We start from the raw sequence: 20,303 nt of genomic DNA, 5'->3' as shown, positions 1-20,303 counted from the left end.
CTGGGCAGCTGGAGCCAATCCCAGTAGACATTGGGCGAGAGGCGGGGTCCAACCTGGACAGGTCGCCATTGAATCGCAGGCTGACATAATGGACTCTAGAAATCCTTTGACTCCTGCAGGCGCATGGTGTCTACCAGAAAGGTCTGTTACCAGGTTAAACATTTATGTTGTGTGTAGTGATTGACAGAATAATCAGGCTGATTGCTGGCTGAGATAAGATAAAGTTGACAATTCTTTATCATTTCACAATCTACGGAAAACCAAGACAGTCAGATCAATGACTATGATTTGACCAAACACATCTAAAAGGCCTCAACCACAGGCAGGCCATAGAGAACGTGTTCTCATTATTGAGCAATCTTTTGCCAAGAACTTTTTGTTTTCTTCCTTCAGGTTCATGAACACACTGGCCCATTTTCTTGAAACTAAACAGAAGACATCAGAGACGAAGACACCGGTTTCAACACAAGCAGTCAGCCAACGTTAAACAAAGTCAAGTGGGGCATGACTAGCATTACCTCTCGGGACACTGACTGCAGCTGGAATCTGCAACAGAGCATGAAAATCCTTGTAAATATCCAACAACAGAAGCCGGATTAAGGGAAGACAGCTGCACCAGCAGATACTGTGTCACTTCACTCGCACGTGCACACACTTGAAAAAAACAATTACCCAGACAAACATGTACATGTGACACGTGTTTAAAAACACCTGAGAGTGACAAGGCCCCCCCACACACTCCAGACCTGCTGGAACCAGATGATGCCAACTCCACTCCAGACTAAACACAATAGAGGTTAACAAGCTAAAAACGAAATACATCCGTTTCCTGGTGCACAGAGAAAAACCAAGCTCACAGATTTCTGTGTACTTTCTAAACACAGCCATATATTTAACTTTAAGAACTATAATTTAAAAAGTGCCACATTTAAGTGCAGACACAGTAACTCACTCATTCACCTAGGAGCGAGTCTTTGTGTTTGGCCTGGGACAAAGTGTCTGAACCATCTAAAGATTTACCAGTCAATTCTCCATTTTTTCATATAAATATAACCAACCTTATCGGTAAGAAATTTATTTCTTGGTATAATTGTGATAGCAGTATGTACTAATGGGAAATACACACACATTTTTCATGGTGAAGCAGTCCGGGTGGGCGATATGGCCTCAAAATTTGAAGCTACCTGCCATATTGTTTGGTCTGTTGTCACACACGGTTTGTCCTCTTGTACAAGTTAATAAACTTCTTTAAACCACTAGCAACATTTTCGCCTGTGTGATCCTAGCTGCTTGTTTTATGCTGGCATGCTTCATACATGGCAGGCAAGGATATGTAACCGTATCAGTCCTCTACATCCACTGTTTGGTCTTGTCATATGAGGAGAGAGATACTAGCGATGCTCCAGCGATGCTCGGTTGAGTCGTTTGTTTACTTTTGGGATGCACTTCGACAGCTGCTCGTGTCTCCTGCTCACGTGCCTTCATAGCCTGATTGTACTCAACGGTTTGTTTTCGCTTGAAGTGGTGAAACAAGTTTGTTGTGTTTCCACCTTTAGCAGTCACAGTTTTCTTGTCTGTTTTTCCACACTATTGATGTAGCTCCTTTTTAGGGAAATTGTTATCGGAGACTGATACGCTGCTCTCGCTTTCAGGCATGTCTGGGCTTTCAATGTTGTTGTGCCCTCCAGGGAAAATAAATGCGTCATACGTCAGAGCGTCAATATCGTGATATGACACTTTTTTATTATGCAAGAATGTATACTTATATTTATTATCATGGATGGTATGATATGGCACAGCCGATAAGTTCAAGTATACAGACACACAAACATGTTGTCCCCACTGTAATACCAATGTAATCCCCTGGCCTTTCCACCTCATGTCTCGTAATCCAGCACCCCTGACTCTATTTATCTCAGTGACACCACTGTAGTGGGATGCACAGACCTTCCACAGACTTATAATAATACAACAGAACTGAGACAACATAGAAAATTAAGAAAAGCTAAATAAAGAAACTGCAAATTCTCTCTGAGGGTCAGGGTCCTATTTGTCAGTCCAAACAGTTCCCTTATGGAACCACATTTAATCTCACTGGATCTGCACCAACACACACTCATAAATGTCAGTCGCCTAAATATGATTCATGAATTCATGGATATTCAAGAAAGCGATAAAAACCTTGTCCAGATCCCCGCCAAACTTGAATGTTTTTTTTGTCCATGTTCCATCCTTTTATAAATTTATGTACAACTGTTCTGTACTTTTTGCATAATTCTGCTTGATATTCAAAAAATAAACACGCCTGAGCTAAAGAAGATCATCAGACAAGCAAAAACAACTATTAAATCAAGAGCAAACCATTAAAACAACATGGAGCCCGGACATCTGGTGAATAACATCAAGAAAGATCTAGAAAAATCGTAAGACAGTCCAAATATGACTCTTTCAGGTAATGAATTGAAGAACAACAAAGATAAATGTCTTTGTGTTTGAATAAAACTTGTGAGCTATAACTATGAGGCCACGATGAAGTCCAAGTACAGAATACACTTGAGTCAAAGTTTAGTCTGTGTCAACATGGGACTCAAAACCTAATCTTGTGTATCCTTATTTCCTCTTTTAGGTAGTATTTATATTAAGACTTTATATAAGAACTTTTGGTTCTGGACAAGAAATCTGTGCTCTTATATCACTTAAAACACACAACTTACTGCATGTGTGTCTAATCATATTTTAAAGTGAAATGCTTTAAACAGTTCATCTTAATATGTGAGCTTGTTACTTAGGCGGGAGACTAATATTGACAAAGTTCTCCTCTCAGCATTCTCTCACATCCCTGGGACCTGAGTCTGCACAGTGCCCACACACATGCACCACAGTTTCTTTGAACCCTCCCAGAGAGAGAGTCTATCTGGGAGCTGCCTCTGCTCTATAACGATCAATACGATCCCTCCAACCCGTCTCGTCCGCTCGGTCCCTCAGGCCGAAAGCAGAACTAGAAGTAGTCCAGCAAAACATTTTACCAATGAAAATATTCCTTGACCAGAATTTATATCAATTTGTCATTTTTTATTAAGTCCAATATGATCTAAAAGTGTATTTTGATGACTGAAACCTTTCACCACCAGCCCCACATTGCTACCATATTATCCCAAACAGGCCTATACTGTAAGTCTTTCATTGTGATGATGAACTGGACATTATCTGTAGATGTAATGAGACTTGGCTACTTCTGTGGAGATCAAAAGTGCTTCCTTTGCTTGTATAGTCAGTTATGTCCCAGATTCATTTCGACATTTATCCGGTGCCTCTATATATCTGATCAGTGTTTGGGTCACGAAATTAGAGCATGCTAACTTATTAAATGACCTAATTAAAAACTGCATGATAGTCTGCTAAAAACAGACCTTGTTGCTAAACAACTATTCTCAGTGCAGTGTTCAGGAACAATTTTCAGCACAATTACTCAACATCCAAGGTGAATAGATTTTTGGTGAATACACCAGGCCTCGCACTGCACTTATTTACATGCATCTCAATCTGTTGTGCTTGGTTAACAAATACCAAAGGACCAGACAGACTGGTTGGAAAATATGTCAATATGTTTGAGTATTCTTGTTCTTTGCACAGGATTCCAGGCAATGTCAGCGAGCAATTCCCCTTTGCCATTGAGTTTGACAGCGCTCCAACAAGTCTAACCATGAGTCTCAGGTTCAGTGCTCAATAGATAATTCATGGTTCTCATTTTCACTAAGGTATCACCTTGAATCTTTGAAACCTGAATCTACAACTGGTAGGAATTTGATATCTCTTGTGGCTTCATGCTGAAAATGGCAAGAAGCCACCAACACATTTTATTTGTAACCTACACTTAAAAAACAAAAGTGTATGTAATGCTAGCTGCATGAAGACATTAATTAGTTTCTTCTGTCCTTTCTTGTTTATCTTTGTCTAGGTTTACATTAGACACACACTGACATGTCATAAATTCATGGGTACGTCTAGTATGCTTGTTTGTAAATACTTCTTCCCTTTTTCATTCTACCTGTTTCATTATTTGTGTGACTAGGGCAGCTGTCAGAAATATGCATGATGAAGCTTTATAAGTCTTCCTCCCTGTAGCACAACACAGCCATTGTCCACATGACCCTCTGGACCTGAACGTAGAGTGGCCAAAGCCGACAAAGAGCCAAGACAGTAAAAAAATAAAAGTTTATAGTTATTATAATCATTATCATGATTCCCTGATAAACATACAACGAACACAATGAGCTTACATCTGCTAGCATTCAACCACAAAATAAAGTGTAACAAAACAATAATGAATGGCCGTTCACGAGCCTGAGCGAAAAGTCCTTGACACCCAGTGTTGTGATGCAGCAGTGAAGCCTGATGGGCAGAAAGAAAACTGTTGCCTGCATTAAACAAATACTCTAGTGTGTGTTTTTGTGAATCGGTTTTGGTCGACTGATAGTGGTGCCAGGGTTTTGTTTGTCTTTACAGAATTTCACTTTATTCCCAGAGAGGGAGAGTGATGACACACGCTTCAGACGTTCCTTAGCAACCACAGATAGGAATAAACCTGTACTTTGCGGCCTCATCTCGAGGATTTATTATCAGTACTCATCAGGCTCTGTGGACATAGGGACATACTAGTATAAATACATAAAAACAATATTTTACAGTGCAGGTGTAAGAGACATTTGCGTGAACTATTATCCCTTCATGTAAAATAAAATGTAATATTTGAGAAGAGGAGTAAATCCCTCGTCACTGCCAGCACATACACTAACATACACCAACACGTCAGCTGTTCATACCCTTATAAACATCAGGAAGGTCAACATGTTCAAGTGGACTTTTTAAACATGCTACTCCAGCCCTGTCTGCCTGCTCACACAGATATGTTACTCAAGATTTCATGTGGAATATTTATTTTCTTCCACTTTGAGTAGCCGCTGTTCATCAGTTGATGTTCTGCTGCAAACAGCAACCTCTCTGGGTTAGTGCACACACTGGGGCTTAACGTTTTCCTTATGTTAATGTCTGCGTGTGGGTTTGGCCGAGAAACCCACAGAACGCTCAGTGATGACTCCGCTGGGAAATAACACTGCATCATGCTGAACTTAAACAAACAGCAGCAGGACGAGAAACCCCCACTGTTGACTCACTGCAGCAGCCAGACTCAGAAATAAACACTGGACCACGGGAAGCTTTGCAAAGATCAGCTTCATGGTGAGAGACCATCATAACAAATGCGTGATGTATTTTTCACTTCCCCTCCCTTTGTGGTTGCCCATAACTCCCTCATATTGACATCTCCTCCCAGTCTCCTGTGCAGCTTACTACAGTACACAGCAACTGGGTTGACTGGCACCCACTCTGTCACCATGGGCTTACCAGTGCAGTATTTTGGGAGTGATAAGTACCATGCCCGACACAAGAACTGGTTAAACTTCGAGCACCGCAGTATTCACAAGAACACGCTGTGCAGCACAGGTCAAGTCACATTTCACGATCTACTGGTCGCACTGGTGGTCGATCGGCCGAGGGTACAGTACCTCTGTATCCCTGCCTCGTCCCAGTCTCGGTCGCAGTGGCCTTGTCTGAGCTCTTGCGGGATGCTGGGACTTGTAACTAGGCCTGGGACGGTCGATGCACCCTCCCCCCGCTGGCACAGGAGAAAATGACAGCAAAGAGAGAGAGAGAGAGAGAGAGAGAGAGCAAATAGACAGAATGTGCTTTCGTGCAGCTTTAGCAGCAGGATCACACAAGCCCCTCACTCTCTGCTCCTCTTGTTGGAACTATCGCCACCTCCTCTGTGCCTCCTCAGACAGTTTCTCCTCTTCTCCTCGGGTTCTCTGTCTCTCAGCTTCTTCCTGAGTGCCACCGGTTCGAGGAGCAGGAGCAGCCCAGCCTCCGAGCCTCCGGGTTTAAATACTGGGCTAGAACGTACCACGTGGCAACAGGAGGGGGCGGTACAGCAGTCCACCGCTTTATTGCTCTATTGTGCTGTAAAATGGATGTGGTCCTGCGTCTCTGGCCACTCCCACTTCCTCTCCAGCCCCCTCCTCTTGCTCATGAGGACGTCACATGAACGTCAAGCCTCTATGCTGACGTCTTATGTTTATATTTTTTGATGTCATGAACACTTAAAAAATATCGTTTCATTTTTCAATAAAGCTATATTTATCTGCACATAGATTCAACCATTCCTAATCGTGTATTTAATTCTAATAATTTAATTTGCATCCTATTATTTATAAGCTCTATAACATGTGTGTACTTGTTCTTATAAATTAATTATGGCTGTTTTAATTGGCTTTTTCATATCGGTTTATATTTGAATGCAATTACATGCAAGAGTCTGACTCATTTCTGTTATTTATTTTATTCTGCTTAGGGTTGATGAGCCATATGTTTCTGTCTGGTCTTTATTCCATGATTTAAACAATTATGTATTATATAGATAGATATAAAGTATAGATAGAAATGTTCTATACTTTTCAGATGTTTAAAATCAATGTCTGAAAACTGATCACTCGTGCCTGTGAGGTCAACATCTGTATAACTAAGCACATGTAGGTATCTGTGAGTATAATTGTGGGTAAAACTACATTGCAATGTTGTCATTATCTACTGATCACATGACTCCAGGGCACACTGTTTCCTTCCTCTCTCACATGACTTCTGTATGGCACAAGGACGGCCTGTATGTTGTATTTCACAGTGCACGAGACATCAGCTCAGCCCCTATTTAATTTCAATTTCTTTGTGAAATTTCAAAGTGACACTTCAATACGCAAATCGGCCAGGAATTTTTCCACATCCAAGTCAACGCTGTTTGTCAAGTATTGACAAACAGCATGAAAGTCATATGCACACATCCAAACTCAAGCCGACAATATATACTACTTTACAAACGATTAAGAGGAAACTATAATCACCCAGATTTACTTGTCTGATTTGTAAGCAATAGCTCCAAACTCAACATTGGAACCAGTTTGCAAGTAGATAAATATTTTGCAAATTCATATACATATCATATTCACATTTGCAAGTTCCACTTCTTAAATCTGGGGAAAGGATCTATTTGTGTATCCTAGCTCAGCAACAAAGACAAATGTGAAATTGCTTTCTCCAGTTCTGTGACTGCATTGTTGATGGAACTGGTCAGAAGGTGAGGAATGAACTTAGTTCTTGGTCCGTGTCGCACTGTAGTTTTTTCCCTATATGTTAACAACTGAATTTAAAAAAAAGACTTATGACTTTAAGGAGCAGAAGAAACTTTCTGTCCCAATCCTGGAATATCTTAGACACTCTACTAACCACAATCAACACCTACCCATTGCCCACAGAGTTTGAAAAACAAAGTGACCTAGATACACAATACTCTCTCATTGCTCTGTCCGTGCAACCAGGACCATAACCAGCCTAAAATGTGTCTGTCACTGTTTCCACATCCTTTCTGCTGCACACTGAGTGGGCAGGAGTTTTACTGCCCGGCTGAGGTCTACTGCACCACTGCAAATCAACAATCTATTTCAAGCCTTTCACTTCACAAGACTTCACTTAAAAACAGCAATCAGAGACAGTCAATACTCTGCATGGTTCAGTGCTTTAACCAGCTACACATAGAGATGAATACCACCTTTGCATCAAACTCAAATTTTATGAATTAATTAATAATAAAAAATATTAAGAGATCAAAAATAAAAGATACTATTCATTTGTGAAAGATGTTTTTTAAAAATTGATTAATGATCATTTATGAAAAACAAAAAATGCTGCAACCATAAGAAAATAACTTCTGAAAGCCTTGAGGTACATTGTTTATGATTTGAAAAGGCCAGTAAACTAATATTTTTCATGCCATGAAAGCTTTTGGTGTAGGAGTACATTTTAGGGAAGATTAAAAGCTTAGACTTTCTGTTCTGCACTTAAGGACTGAAATAGTACTCCATGTATGTTTGTGTGTACCAAATTTCCTTAAATTTCTCAAAGCACTCAGGTGTGGTCTGCTTGAGTTGTTGTAATCAACACATCTCTTTACCGAGAGAATAATCAAAAGCACAGTGAAGTAGCTTTGCACAATTTTTCACTCCCTTTCTCCAAGAAAACCCCCAAAGAGCTGGTATTATTGTCAAGGTCACGTCCATCACATCTAATCTGAAACCCTGCATGGAAACTCCCATGTGAATAAACCAGGACAAATGTTTAAACATGAGGCTCAAGGCTTCTCAGCATTCAGATCGACTCAGTGTATCTCTCCTCCAAACCTCCACCAGGAATGTTCTCATAACAGCAAATCCACCCTGTCGTGCATCACACACAAAAACACACTGAAGGCCTCATATAGACACATCAAAAGACACACGCAGCCAGCGTGTACACACACTGCCAGTCACACACCTCAAAAGAAACAAATACAGACACACACATATGCACACACCAATCATTGGGGGGCCAGTCACCTATCACTGTCAGTGCAGCTCTCACCATATCTGAATATAGCAAAAAGGAGAAGTGTGTCACTTGACACTGTCAACATGTAACAATGTAACATGTTGCTTAGCATGCTTGCTTGGTCATTGAGGTGTTAATATCTAGATCCTAGGTGTGTCAGGAACCAAAGCCAGAGGTAATAAAAAGAGCGTTGCTTCATGGAGACATGGGGAGGCCTCTGATAACAATGTCCTGTTACTATGAACTTTGATACTGACTCGCATGTAAATGCAAACACACCTAAGCACAACTGTCTTTACTTAGCGATACTCTGGTCTTCACGCTTTGATTTAGTGTCTTGTTTGCTTGCTATAATTGCAGTGGAGGGATGCAATAAAAGGTTCAATTCAACTTTGGATACTTTTAACACACTCTGAAGCCACTATGCAGCTAATGTGTCATTAAAGTACATTTAGAATTCCCCTCCGAGAACAAATAATGCTTTTTGAATGGAATTTAATTGAGTTTCAATTCCTTCATTGTTTCATCTATGCAAAGTCAAACGTGTCTGTCTGGATTGACCCACAGTTCGCCTCACCCACCTCCCTCCTCTGAGTGTGTGTCTGCATCAAGTCTGTGGACAGCATGTATGTGCAATGCATATCATTCCTGAAAAGGGAAAATATGAACTGGGATGTAATGAAATGAACAGGGGGCCGTTGGACGAGTGATTCACTGAGTCAATGAGGTGAAAGCAAACTACAAAACCAGTCAGGGACCAATCATTCGCTGATGCTGGCTCACCTGTCATCAACTGAAGTGGATTATGTGCAGATGGATCTACATTACATGTGATCATTAGATTGGAGAGGGAGCAAAGCAGCTTAACTGTATCGCAGCAATGAAATACGATCCATGATAACCATATGTATGAGTCCAGTCTGCCAGCCTGCAAATCGCCCCCGTGAGAAATGGTGTGTCCACCTGTCTAATGTTGAATCTATAGCTGCCCTGTGTGTGTGTGTGTGTGTGTGTTTGCGGTGACGGTTAAAGGACAGATACAGTGGCCTTGCTAACTATCCAGGCCCATCAAGTAACAGCAGGCCCAGCTGTTGGTGAGATAGCTTTCAAGGCCGTAGTTCCTGGTGCTCCAAAATCCCTTTTCCAGAGCTGACAGACTAGCTCTGCTATATGGGAAGGAGCTAAGCTATACTTAGCTGGAGAAGAGCTGTGGAATTTTCCACTCAAACACAAAGACAACAAACCCTCAGTCATGTCTGACTGCAGAACGGTTGAGGAGCTGAGACACGGACAACGAGCAACTTGTTTAAGACTGATGGTCCGGCCTTACACAGCATCTTTGTGCCACATACTCCCTCTAGTGGGGACGGAAAAGTGCTACTATTGAAATGTACTGCAGCAAAGCATGTCGTTAGACAATTCAATAGTATATATCCACTAACAATTTAAGATATAATTCCCCATAGACACACTGGTGTAACCGGTTTCACATAAGGTTCAAAGACATCTTTATTTTACAAATTTCATTAGTGCCATACCTTAGTTGAAGTTAGTCCCAAATATGTCTTCACTGGCTGGATATTAATAATATGGTTCAACTGCACAAGCACCGACGATCTGCTTGGACTCTCAATGACGAAGCCCAAAACTCCACAACCACAGCGGTGAGGTTATGTGGACTGCTACCTTGTCACATGTTTTTTTTTTTGTCTGTACTCTAGTGTGTGTGTGTGTGTGTGTGGGGGGGGGGGGGGCTAGCTGTGCAGGTTAAAGTCCAAATGGAAACATTGTGTACATGTGCTAATGATTCAGTGATGAGTGTGACAAAGCTCTGTGGGTGCAACAGAACAGAGCAGATACGATGTAATGATGCAAAACATGAGATAGAACAGACACTTAAAGTCCAAGAAAGGACGTCATGACAGAGGAATGCAACGACAGGAGACAGAATATCTGGTTAATAATGAACCAGAACAAGTTGGGGCTGAGGTAGTGGAGCTAGTCAGTCGACTGCAGATGGTAGAGAGCTTACAGACCAATGCAGAGCTGGCAGTTTCAGGACCGCCCCCACTGATCTGTGTCTGAGTCACCTGACTTTCGGGTGATATGGTTCATGATTCGACAGCATCCCTCATGTAACACAAACCTTATAGCAGAGAACGAATTATACATTGATTTGGAATAACGCATAAAAGCACAGAACACTGATTTGATAGGTTCTATAGTGTAGATTTGTGTTATGTTGATTGTATTTTTATGAATCTTTATGCTGGGATGACGTATTGTCACACATACTGTGTATACAAGAGCCCGACAGATATATTGGTAAGCTGACAAAATCGACCAATACAAGCCTTATCATTATTTATAGTATTTACATATTGGTATCTGCATTTATATTTGCCAATATGCGCTGATGTTTTTTTTAATTTTACAGAGTAAACATTTATTTTTACACTTTATGTAAAAAGGTTTATTTTATTAATTCAAAGTCTATATGATTTATTCAGCCCCATATTGGTCCGGCTCTTGTGTCTTGTTCCAAGTTTTTGCATTGAAGTGTACATCTCTCAAATACTGAATGCCTAAGTCAGTGGCAAATTGTGATTGTTCACAAATTGCACATGTCAGAGGGCCTCCTTACTCTCTATACATTATTATTACTAATCCACAGAGGCTCATTCATGTAATGAGGCAGGATACCAGATCTGTGCACGTTACTGAGTTGACAAGCCATCTCAAAATGAACAATACTATGTTCCAGCAGAACATCTGACAAGCTAGACTATCAGGCTTAGATACATGTGCTCACTGCTCACGGTATAGTGTTAATTCAGAGACCAAGTTAGTGATGAAGGTAAGAGCCTCTGCATCTGATCAGATTCCAAAGGAAAGCGAAGCATTGATTTACGCTGGAGAAAGGAACTCCCTTTCACCTCTCTGGAAGACACTTTAATAGCTTCTATATATCACGTCATATGCTTTCGGCTGCATAGCGAGGGAATTATATAGTCTGCTTCATGTGATGCCATGAGGGTCCAGTGGGGGAGAGCAGCCTGCAGGCAGAGACAGATTCCTGCAGATGAGAAAACTGACTGAGTTGCAATCACTGTTTCCACCAGTAAATCCACACCGACACTTAAAAAAAGAGATCTGTCACAAATAAATAAGAATATATTTGGACAAAAATGTAACTTCTGAGGTTCTTAAAAAGACAGATGCCACGGAGCTGAGCTATTTCTGGTGATGCTGCAAGAAGTAACAGAGGAAATGTTGACGCCTCCAGTTCATTGGTTAAAACACAAACAGCTCGTGTGCATCGACGGTGGATTTTTCTACTGCGGCAATTTGGCATCAAGAATGCTAATAGAAACGGTGTGGTCAGATGGTGGAACTATAATGGGAAGCCTACATGTGGCTCTTATGATGAACTGGGAGTGCAGAGGGCTCAGCCAAGCGACTAATTGAGAGGACTTAAATGACTGCATGGATGGAGAGACCTCTAAGTTATTTATGACTGCAGCAAAGACAGGCTTTCTCAGCAAATACAGTACACTGTGTGTCGACGCGAGTTACTGCTGGAGATCTGCTGTTGCATCGACCCAACCCTCGACGTTTGTGCCACTCTGTGGCTGCAGCTTCAAATTCAATCAATATTAACATTTAATTACTGCACAGATAAATCGCTGGTCAAGCTTTGTAGTTTCTGTCCACAGAGACCTGTTAGTAAGAACTTCAAAAGGTGATCACAGAGCTATTTATATGGCCCGACTCCTATCACGCTGAAAAGTCCATCAAACACCCTGTCAACTGACAGTAGCGTAACATTAATTACAATACTCCACCATATCCCAGAGAGATGAAGGCCTGTTGTGATAAATACTGATTAAAATATGTTCTATCAATGTCAACAGCATGCAAAACTCAATAAGTCATATTAATCCTGTAACTAATAACCATAATTATATATGCATGATTTAAAGTTGCTAAATCCAGATAATCAAATTGTCATCTGGAAACTATTTTAACATTTTTTGACGAGCTGTAAATTGTCTTAATTAAACACAAATTTGTAATCGTTAGCATATATCGGATGTTGATAAAAAATTATAGGGTTGATAAAATGCTAATAAACCTTTGCTGAAGTAGCAAAAATCAAGACTCAGATCCACCATGATCCAGCACTGACATCATAAACTTTTCTTAAACGTCACTGCAGATTCTCCTGACCAAAAAGTACGAGGACATTTTCGTCACGATGACACGAATGAAGATAAAACGAGCCCACTGTTCGGTCTGAACCAAGCTGATAAGAAAAGGAGAGTCCAACACCAGTAGATTCCTGATAAACAGGAGGGCAGAGGGGCCAAATTAAGGGGTGAGCATCTCACGTCTCCTTTAGAGAGAGCTGTCGTTTATCAAATTAAAATGCTTAATGTTTTTAGGTCATACCCCACCTGTAACATGGGTAGCAACTGATCAGGAAATTTGTTTTATGTTACAAATCATTACATTTTTAGACTATTACTTGGGCTCTGAGAAAGTGCTCTAGTCCAGGTTGACTATGTTCAGGCACACTCAGCAATGAACTGGTTAATCAAAAAGATAATAATAACAGTAATTATGAACATATTCGCAAAGTTTCGTGAGTATTATAGGAAAGAATATTCCTAAAGCGATATGTGCATTACAATTACAGTTTTACGCTGAATGCTAAATAAATAAAATCAAAGCTTCAAACCAAAACGTACACAAACTAAAGTTGTAGCAACATCTGTAAACTCAGTTCTCTGTGTTATTGCTCATTGTGGAGCAGCATCAATTCTTAAATATCACAACAAAAGCATCTGTGTAATTTCCCGAACCTTCATTCATGCAACAAGCATTATCTTTCTCTTTCTAAGGGATCCACTCACACCCACTCACCAGGAATGGTGGTGCTCTGCAGACTCCCCCTTTTGCGTAACGGGGATTTAGGTTTAGGCTTCCCTTGTCCATTGGAGGTGGAGGAAGAGGATGACATCTTGCCAGTTGTGCTCTTGCTATCACTGGAGCAGTAAGAGTCAGAGCGGCGCAGTGGCCAGCAGAGGGAGGGAGGAGCTCTAATGCTGGAGCTCTGTCTCCTGGTGGGGCAGAGGGGAGGCAGGAACCATACTGGGCTGGAAGACACTCCACTGCAGAGCTGGCTCCTCCTCCCAGCCATGAGCAGATCAGCAGGCGTGCTGCACAGTGACGAGCTGAGATGCAGCCTAAGGCTTCCCCAGCCCCTGCTGAGGGCCATCCTCCTTGGTTGCCCTAGCAACCGGGGCACAAGCCTCGTGTAGCCAATGCAGTGAAAAACAGCCACAGAGGAGGGCATCGTAGATCAAAGACTGTAACTAGCATCCCAGCAAGCGAGCCTGAAGACTGAATACTACCTGCCAGCTGAGTGCCAAGGTGAGCGAAGGACAAAAGTTTTTTGCACTCATCTAAAAATAGCAATCAGATCCTATGGTTGTGTATTCAGACAAAGAAGAACAAACTCAGTGGATCCAGATGACAAGTGACGAAAAAAGGCAAAGAATAAGCAACGGTCGGGGTGGATAAGCAGGGAACCTGACTGGTGAACTCCCAATGTGCTTTGCTGGAAAATTCGGAGGGGAGACAGAGTGAGCCTAAACACACAAAGGACAGACCCGCCTGACATAAAATATTATAAATAGTGATAACCAATGCCCAGCGAGGAGCAAGCCCTGTAAGGAGTACAGTACGCTCACTACTCTCTTTCATCTAGTTCCTGTAGAGAAGGAACATTTATAATTGTTAATACACACTAACATAGACAAGTACAGAAACCACACACACCTCCAAAAGTTAGCAGACCCCGATCAAGAAAACAAAAAGGGTTTCCTGACACTTCTTCATTTTGTGCCACTGACACTTCATATTAAACAAACTCATATCAAACACAAATTAATTGTAAAATTTCACTTTCAAACTCTTTGAACGGGTCATCGTACATTTTCTTGTCTGTGTTCTTATAAGCAATAATTTGACTTTTCAAAATACAACAATTTTTCACTCGATTTCCTGGGCATACATTAAATAAAATGTTGTTTTTGAATCTTTATTTTAAAACTGTATTGCATTTTCTGTTTATTACTGAATTTGGAAGACAGACTGGTGAATATCTAAAAAGTGAGTTCCATAGCATCTGGATTCCATCACTACACAGAGAAGTCAATGCAAAAGCATAAAAACGGGTAAAGATCCCCATCTAGTGGTAGAAAAAAACATGGTCTCCTCTGAGAACAAGATTTCTGTTACATCATCATCTACATCTCCTCAGCACTAAAAAATGTCAAACTATTCATAGATTTTTTTCAGCTATCATCCTCTGACAAAACAACTAGGTCTTCATGGAAGTAACAAAGCTGATTAAGATGTTTAGACACAGTTATTATGTTAGCTTTCCTATGATTAATCTGAGTAACACAACAATCTATAACTATAGTTATTCTTTGTAGTAAAGGATCTGCATCTTGCAAAGAGATTAAATCTTGTTGGCAAGAGACAAAAGTGTTTGAAGTCCAAATCTTCCTTTGCCAACTTTGATAAAGTCTAGTTTCTGCTTGTCTCCAGCTTCTTCTGAAATCTGACCTGCTTTGTGAGGAAGTTGACTTTCACCATCTGGTGCAGTAACAGCAGAAAATGCTAACAACGGAGGCTTACTTTAGTCTAAAAGAAAAACATCACTACCCCATAAATATTTCCTGCATTCTGATAAAACGAGAAACCTTACCGGGAACAGGAGGCGATTATTTCTCCCTGATAGTTATGGTATTTTCCTGTGCTGCTTAAGCTCTCTGTAAGCACACCCTTTAGCTAAAAAATTAGACCACTGTGCATATCCCCAGCTGCTTGTTCCTTTTTTTCATTCCTTGGAAAGTTAAGGAATTCAGTTATTTGTTTGCTTATTCTTTCTTTCCATCTAAAGCCATCTCATAGGTAAAGCATATAGACTAAAACTGCATCAAACCAAACAGAACAAAGAATATTTTTCCCTACTTAGATTAAACCGTACACAACTTGCATTCAGATGTTGTTTTTACCAAGTCTATGCATAAGAATAAATAAGTATCATTGCAGCATATTGCAACAACAAAAAAGGAATTCCATCTATTAGCACGGCTTCTGTTAATCGCTAAACACTAATGGATGAAGGGGATTTCTGATTTCTGATGAAATCCTGCATCCACTTTCCAACAAAAACCTGTGACCCGTGCATGGTGGCATCGTGCTACTTTAACACTGAATTTAACAAACATTATAATGATAATAAAGTTAGGGCGCCAAAATAAAACAATATACATTATTATAGCAGCAAAAACAAAAGTCCAATATTCAGTGAGAAGGTATAAGACATAATCGATCTACTTCAGGTGAGTCAAATGTTTTCCTGTTTATCCATTCTTTGTCATTTTTTGCTTTTCCGGCCTGTTATTGTCTCTCAGAGAAACTAGAGCAACTTAAAAATTGTAAAATGTGGGTGTTTATAGCTTCACATTAAATGATTGTTTCTGAACTTTAATTTAGATTTGCATGTAGGCTACATCTTACACATTAGGCTACATGCACTGTCCTTAATTTAAAATCTTTTTATTGAATTTGTCAATGATTTGTCTTAGTTCAGGGCAGTGAACTTATTCTTGACCTGTTTGTTCTTCTTATGCTCTTGTGTTTGACTGTTTTGTGTGAAACTCTGGATCAATAAAGTATCTACCTATCAATATATCCTTGTATCTATCAATATATCCTTGTATCTATCTATCTATCTATCTATCTATCTATCTATCTATCTATCTATCTATCTATCTATCTATCTATCTATCTATCTATCTATCTATCTATCTATTAGATTAGATTAGATTCAATTTTATTGTCATTGCACAGTACAAATACTTATAAAACAAATGCAGTTTAGCATCTAACCAGAAGTGCAAAAAAAGGCAGTAAAAGTGCAGAGTATTGTGCATATTTAAATTGGAATATGTGAATAAATTAGATATGTACAGTAAGAAATATGTATGGAATAGAACAGTATCAAGAGGTATTGTATGATATAAGAACGATGAATACACTATAAGCAAGATAAATATATATAAATATGAATACACTATAGGCGGGATAATATAGTGGTAAAAAATCTATCTAGATATCTATCTATCCTTGTATCTATCAATCTATCCTTCTATCTATCTATCTATCGATCGATCTATCTATCTATCAATCTATCCTTCTATCTATCTATCGATCTATCTGTGTGATGCAGCTGCGTCACTCAGTCCTGCTGTGGCTCAGACTGAGGTTGTGATGTTGTTTTGTGACATAGAATCAGTGTGTGTGTTGTTGTTTTGTGACATGGACTCAGTGTGTGTGTTGTTGTTTTGTGACATAGACTCAGTGTGTGTGTTGTTGTTTTGTGACATAGACTCAGTGTGTGTGTTGTTGTTTTGTGACATAGACTCAGTGTGTGTGTTGTTGTTTTGTGACACAGACTCAGTGTGTGTGTGTTGTGTGATGTTTGACAGATGTAACTCACCACTGGACATGTTGAGGAGCAGCTCGCAGCAGGTGCACACAGGAGAGATGTCCGCCTGCAAACACACAATGACAACACTGTACTGTGAGTGTGTGTTAGTCCGTTAGCTACTAAGCTAACCAGCTGAAACACGGAACTTCCTCCTGGACACTTTCCTTATTGTTTCTGTGAAGTTCAACAGAAGCGGCTATTGTTTATTTCCCATAGCTAACGTTAGCACACGCTTCTCCTTAGCTTAAGTTACACCGACTTGTTAGTCAGATAGTTAACTGTTCACTCGCATTCCTTAAACATGTGACAGTGAAACAATCAACAATAAGTCATTTGATTAGTCCGTTATAATAACGGTCAACTCGATGTACTAACTAATAAACACTAGTAAAAGTTAGCCTGAGCTAACAAAGCGTCGTCTTCACCTTCGCTCAGCTGCGGAGGGTTTTGTCTGAATTTTGTTTTGACGTAAATTCAGTTTTTTTTTTTACAAAACTCTGAGAGGCGCCGCCTGCTGTGTCCAGAGGTACACGCACACACACACACACACACACACACACACACACACACACACAAACACACATAGAGAGAGAGAGAGAAAGAGAGAGTGTGTGTGAGACAAAGTTCATTGAGGCCTGCTAAAGTCACAGTCTCCAATAACTGTAGTTTATATGTTTTTTTTATATGTAAGTGAACATCCAATGATATCTGTCCCCTTTATATCCCAACATGCTTATTATGGGGAATTGAAGTTCTCCTTTTTGCTGGATTTGGGCCACAAATAAGCCATGTTAACACCACATGTTAATCCAAGGGGGTGATTTCAAATGTTCATTCCAGCTAAATGCTCATGTCTCACTTGTTTATCCTGGTTTATGCTTGAGACTCTTTACCTCCACGGACAGTCATACAGTACGTGTCCTGTATCTTATTATAGGCCCCTTCAGATCCTTTAACAAGCCATGTCCTACATTTAACATCATCCTTTGTAGGAAAATATCGTCTAGTGGCCGTTTTTATCTTGACACATGACACGTACCAGTTCATCAAAAGCTATTGGTCCACACAAGTTATCATACAGTTTAATTCAGGATTTGCTGTTAACTTTTAAAAAAGAGGGTTTTGCAATTTAAATGCAAGAAAAACAAGATGTACGTATATTAACATTTTACAGCGTATATACAATTTTGGATAATAATAAGGAGATAAGGTAAAGTGTGCATCAATCTAAGCATTCTAAGATTATGTGGCAATAACAAAAGGTCATTCTAACCGACAGAAAATGAAGGATTATTTCAGTTCAGTTTGTGATAAATAACCAAAAAAACAAGTATCAGCTCTAGTTTAGTTGAGACAATATATTTTAAGAATTCACACACAAGAGTGTCTTGTTGGATTCCAAATAGAGCAAGCTCCTCCCACCGCCCACCACCGCTCTGAGAAATGTCACTAGGTAATAATTGCCATGGGGATGGCAGAGCCTGACAAAGCTGGGGGCGGCTTGACTGAGGTCCATCGTAGAGGTGTGAGCCTATCTATCTATCTATCTATCTATCTATCTATCTATCTATCTATCTATCTATCTATCTATCTATCTATCTATCTATCTATCTATCTATCTATCTATCTATCTATCTATCTATCTATCTATCCATCCATCCATCCATCCATCCATCCATCCATCCATCCATCCATCCATCCATCCATCCATCCATCCATCCATCCATCCATCCATCTATCTATCTATCTCTCTGTCTATCTATAAAATTATGAGAGTGCATCGAAAATGTTTTACAAACATAGAAAGTCTTTATTACATCTGCATCTCTCACTCATGTTTTAGCCATGTTCTTTTTTTCTACACACATTCATTTCATTGCAGTACAATGGAAGTTGTTTTAGTTCAATCACAGCATTTTGAAAAAAAAAACAATGAAATCGTAACACAAACATTCAAAGTCATTCACAGTTTGGGATATTCAGAAGTGATGAAAAGAAGGGATCGAGCTCAGCGAGCTTTTGATTCGGTATTGGCTTTGCCACTCAAAAGCATCTGAAAAAAATATCGTAATAACCCTGTGTCCATATTAATAAAGGATCTGTTGTTTCAGTCATACATCTCCACATACAGTTTATCATCTGAATCCCTAACTATTTGCTATAAAATACAAATTCCTCTCATCATCAAACTCAAGCTAAAAAACATAGCAAAATCTGAACCTTCATTTCTAATAAAAGCTCAACAAGCAACCACATCGTCTTTAGGCCTTGTCTACACTACTGTGGATGTTTTTTTGAACGGATATTTCCCGCTCCGTTTAAAAAAAATATCTGTCACCACAAACTTTCTTTTCGGATGAGAACACAAAAATGACAACAAGCGTGTAGGGCCAGCAGATATCGATAAAGTCTACATCGACGATCCGTCAAAGACCAGAGAAGAGCATTGTGAAGATGCTCAGTGAGCTTGACTCCTGTCAACCAGGATGTAAAGCTCAACAGAGCGGTTCCAGAAGTTAAAATACCATTCCTGTTCTTAATAGAGATTTTGTTATCAGGCATAATATTTTAACCATCCATTAAAGTAGATTAACCACAAGCTACGAGACCGTGAAACAATGTTATATGCTCCTGTAGGCAAGTCTGTTTGATATCAACTGCGTTTTAGGAAAAACATGTTTTAAGCGAAATGTCAAGGAGAAATACTACACTACCCAGCATCCTCAAGTGTAATACCAAAGGCTTTGATTAGTGGAGCTTGCTGCATAGAACTTGTAAACCATGAAAATCACGTTGGCTTGGATCAGAAGGGGTCAGTGTTACATTGCGTTTAGTACAGAGCAACCATGATTTCTCTTTCTAACATGCTGTGTTTCTTTTATTTTGGAGGTGAGGGTAAGAGCCCAATTGAGTGGAAATTACTACTTAAAGATAAATTCAAGAAGAAGTATGCTGGAAGTCATTGGAAAGGGATCGTTTGCAATGGTTCATGGGATGTGTAGTGCCTTCACTCTAAAAAGATTATGTACAAAGTCTTGTACCCTTTGCCTTTTTCTATTTTACACTATTCGTTTTGCTCCGAATCAAATGTTGTACGGTCATGATTCAATTTGTAGATGGTTGGTCTGGTTCCAGGCTTAAAACTATTTTTAGAAGGATTTTCTGAAACGTCACTGAAGAAAATGAATCACATCAGGAACCAGAGTTCTAAAAGTGGACTGTAATACTGTCACTGTAATATTCTATATTCGCCATTGCTGTT

General features: G+C 39.9%; 1 protein-coding gene across 5 annotated transcripts in view; it reads right to left on the bottom strand.

Moving 5' to 3' along the window:
* The window catches only part of LOC132999392 (AMP deaminase 2-like), a 30,180-nt gene extending 12,651 nt beyond the window's left edge, over positions 1 to 17,529 (bottom strand). For 2 of the 5 annotated variants that reach the window (XM_061069053.1, XM_061069054.1), the window contains exons 1-2: positions 17,467 to 17,529; positions 17,051 to 17,105 (exon numbers count right to left, since the gene is read on the bottom strand). In XM_061069053.1, the coding sequence (XP_060925036.1) occupies positions 17,051 to 17,060 (10 nt within the window). In that variant the 5' untranslated portion in view covers positions 17,061 to 17,105; positions 17,467 to 17,529. Of the gene's footprint in view, positions 1 to 5,564; positions 5,619 to 10,007; positions 10,066 to 13,395; positions 13,829 to 17,050; positions 17,106 to 17,466 lie in introns of those variants that run through there. The other 3 variants (XM_061069051.1, XM_061069055.1, XM_061069056.1) reach the window with 3 other exon arrangements.
* Between the last annotated feature and the right edge of the window lie 2,774 nt (positions 17,530 to 20,303).

The sequence above is a fragment of the Limanda limanda genome, chromosome 4 (genome assembly GCF_963576545.1).
Source record: "Limanda limanda chromosome 4, fLimLim1.1, whole genome shotgun sequence".
In the NCBI taxonomy this organism is placed as follows: Eukaryota; Metazoa; Chordata; class Actinopteri; order Pleuronectiformes; family Pleuronectidae; genus Limanda; species Limanda limanda.
This window is presented reverse-complemented; position numbering and strand designations above follow the sequence as displayed.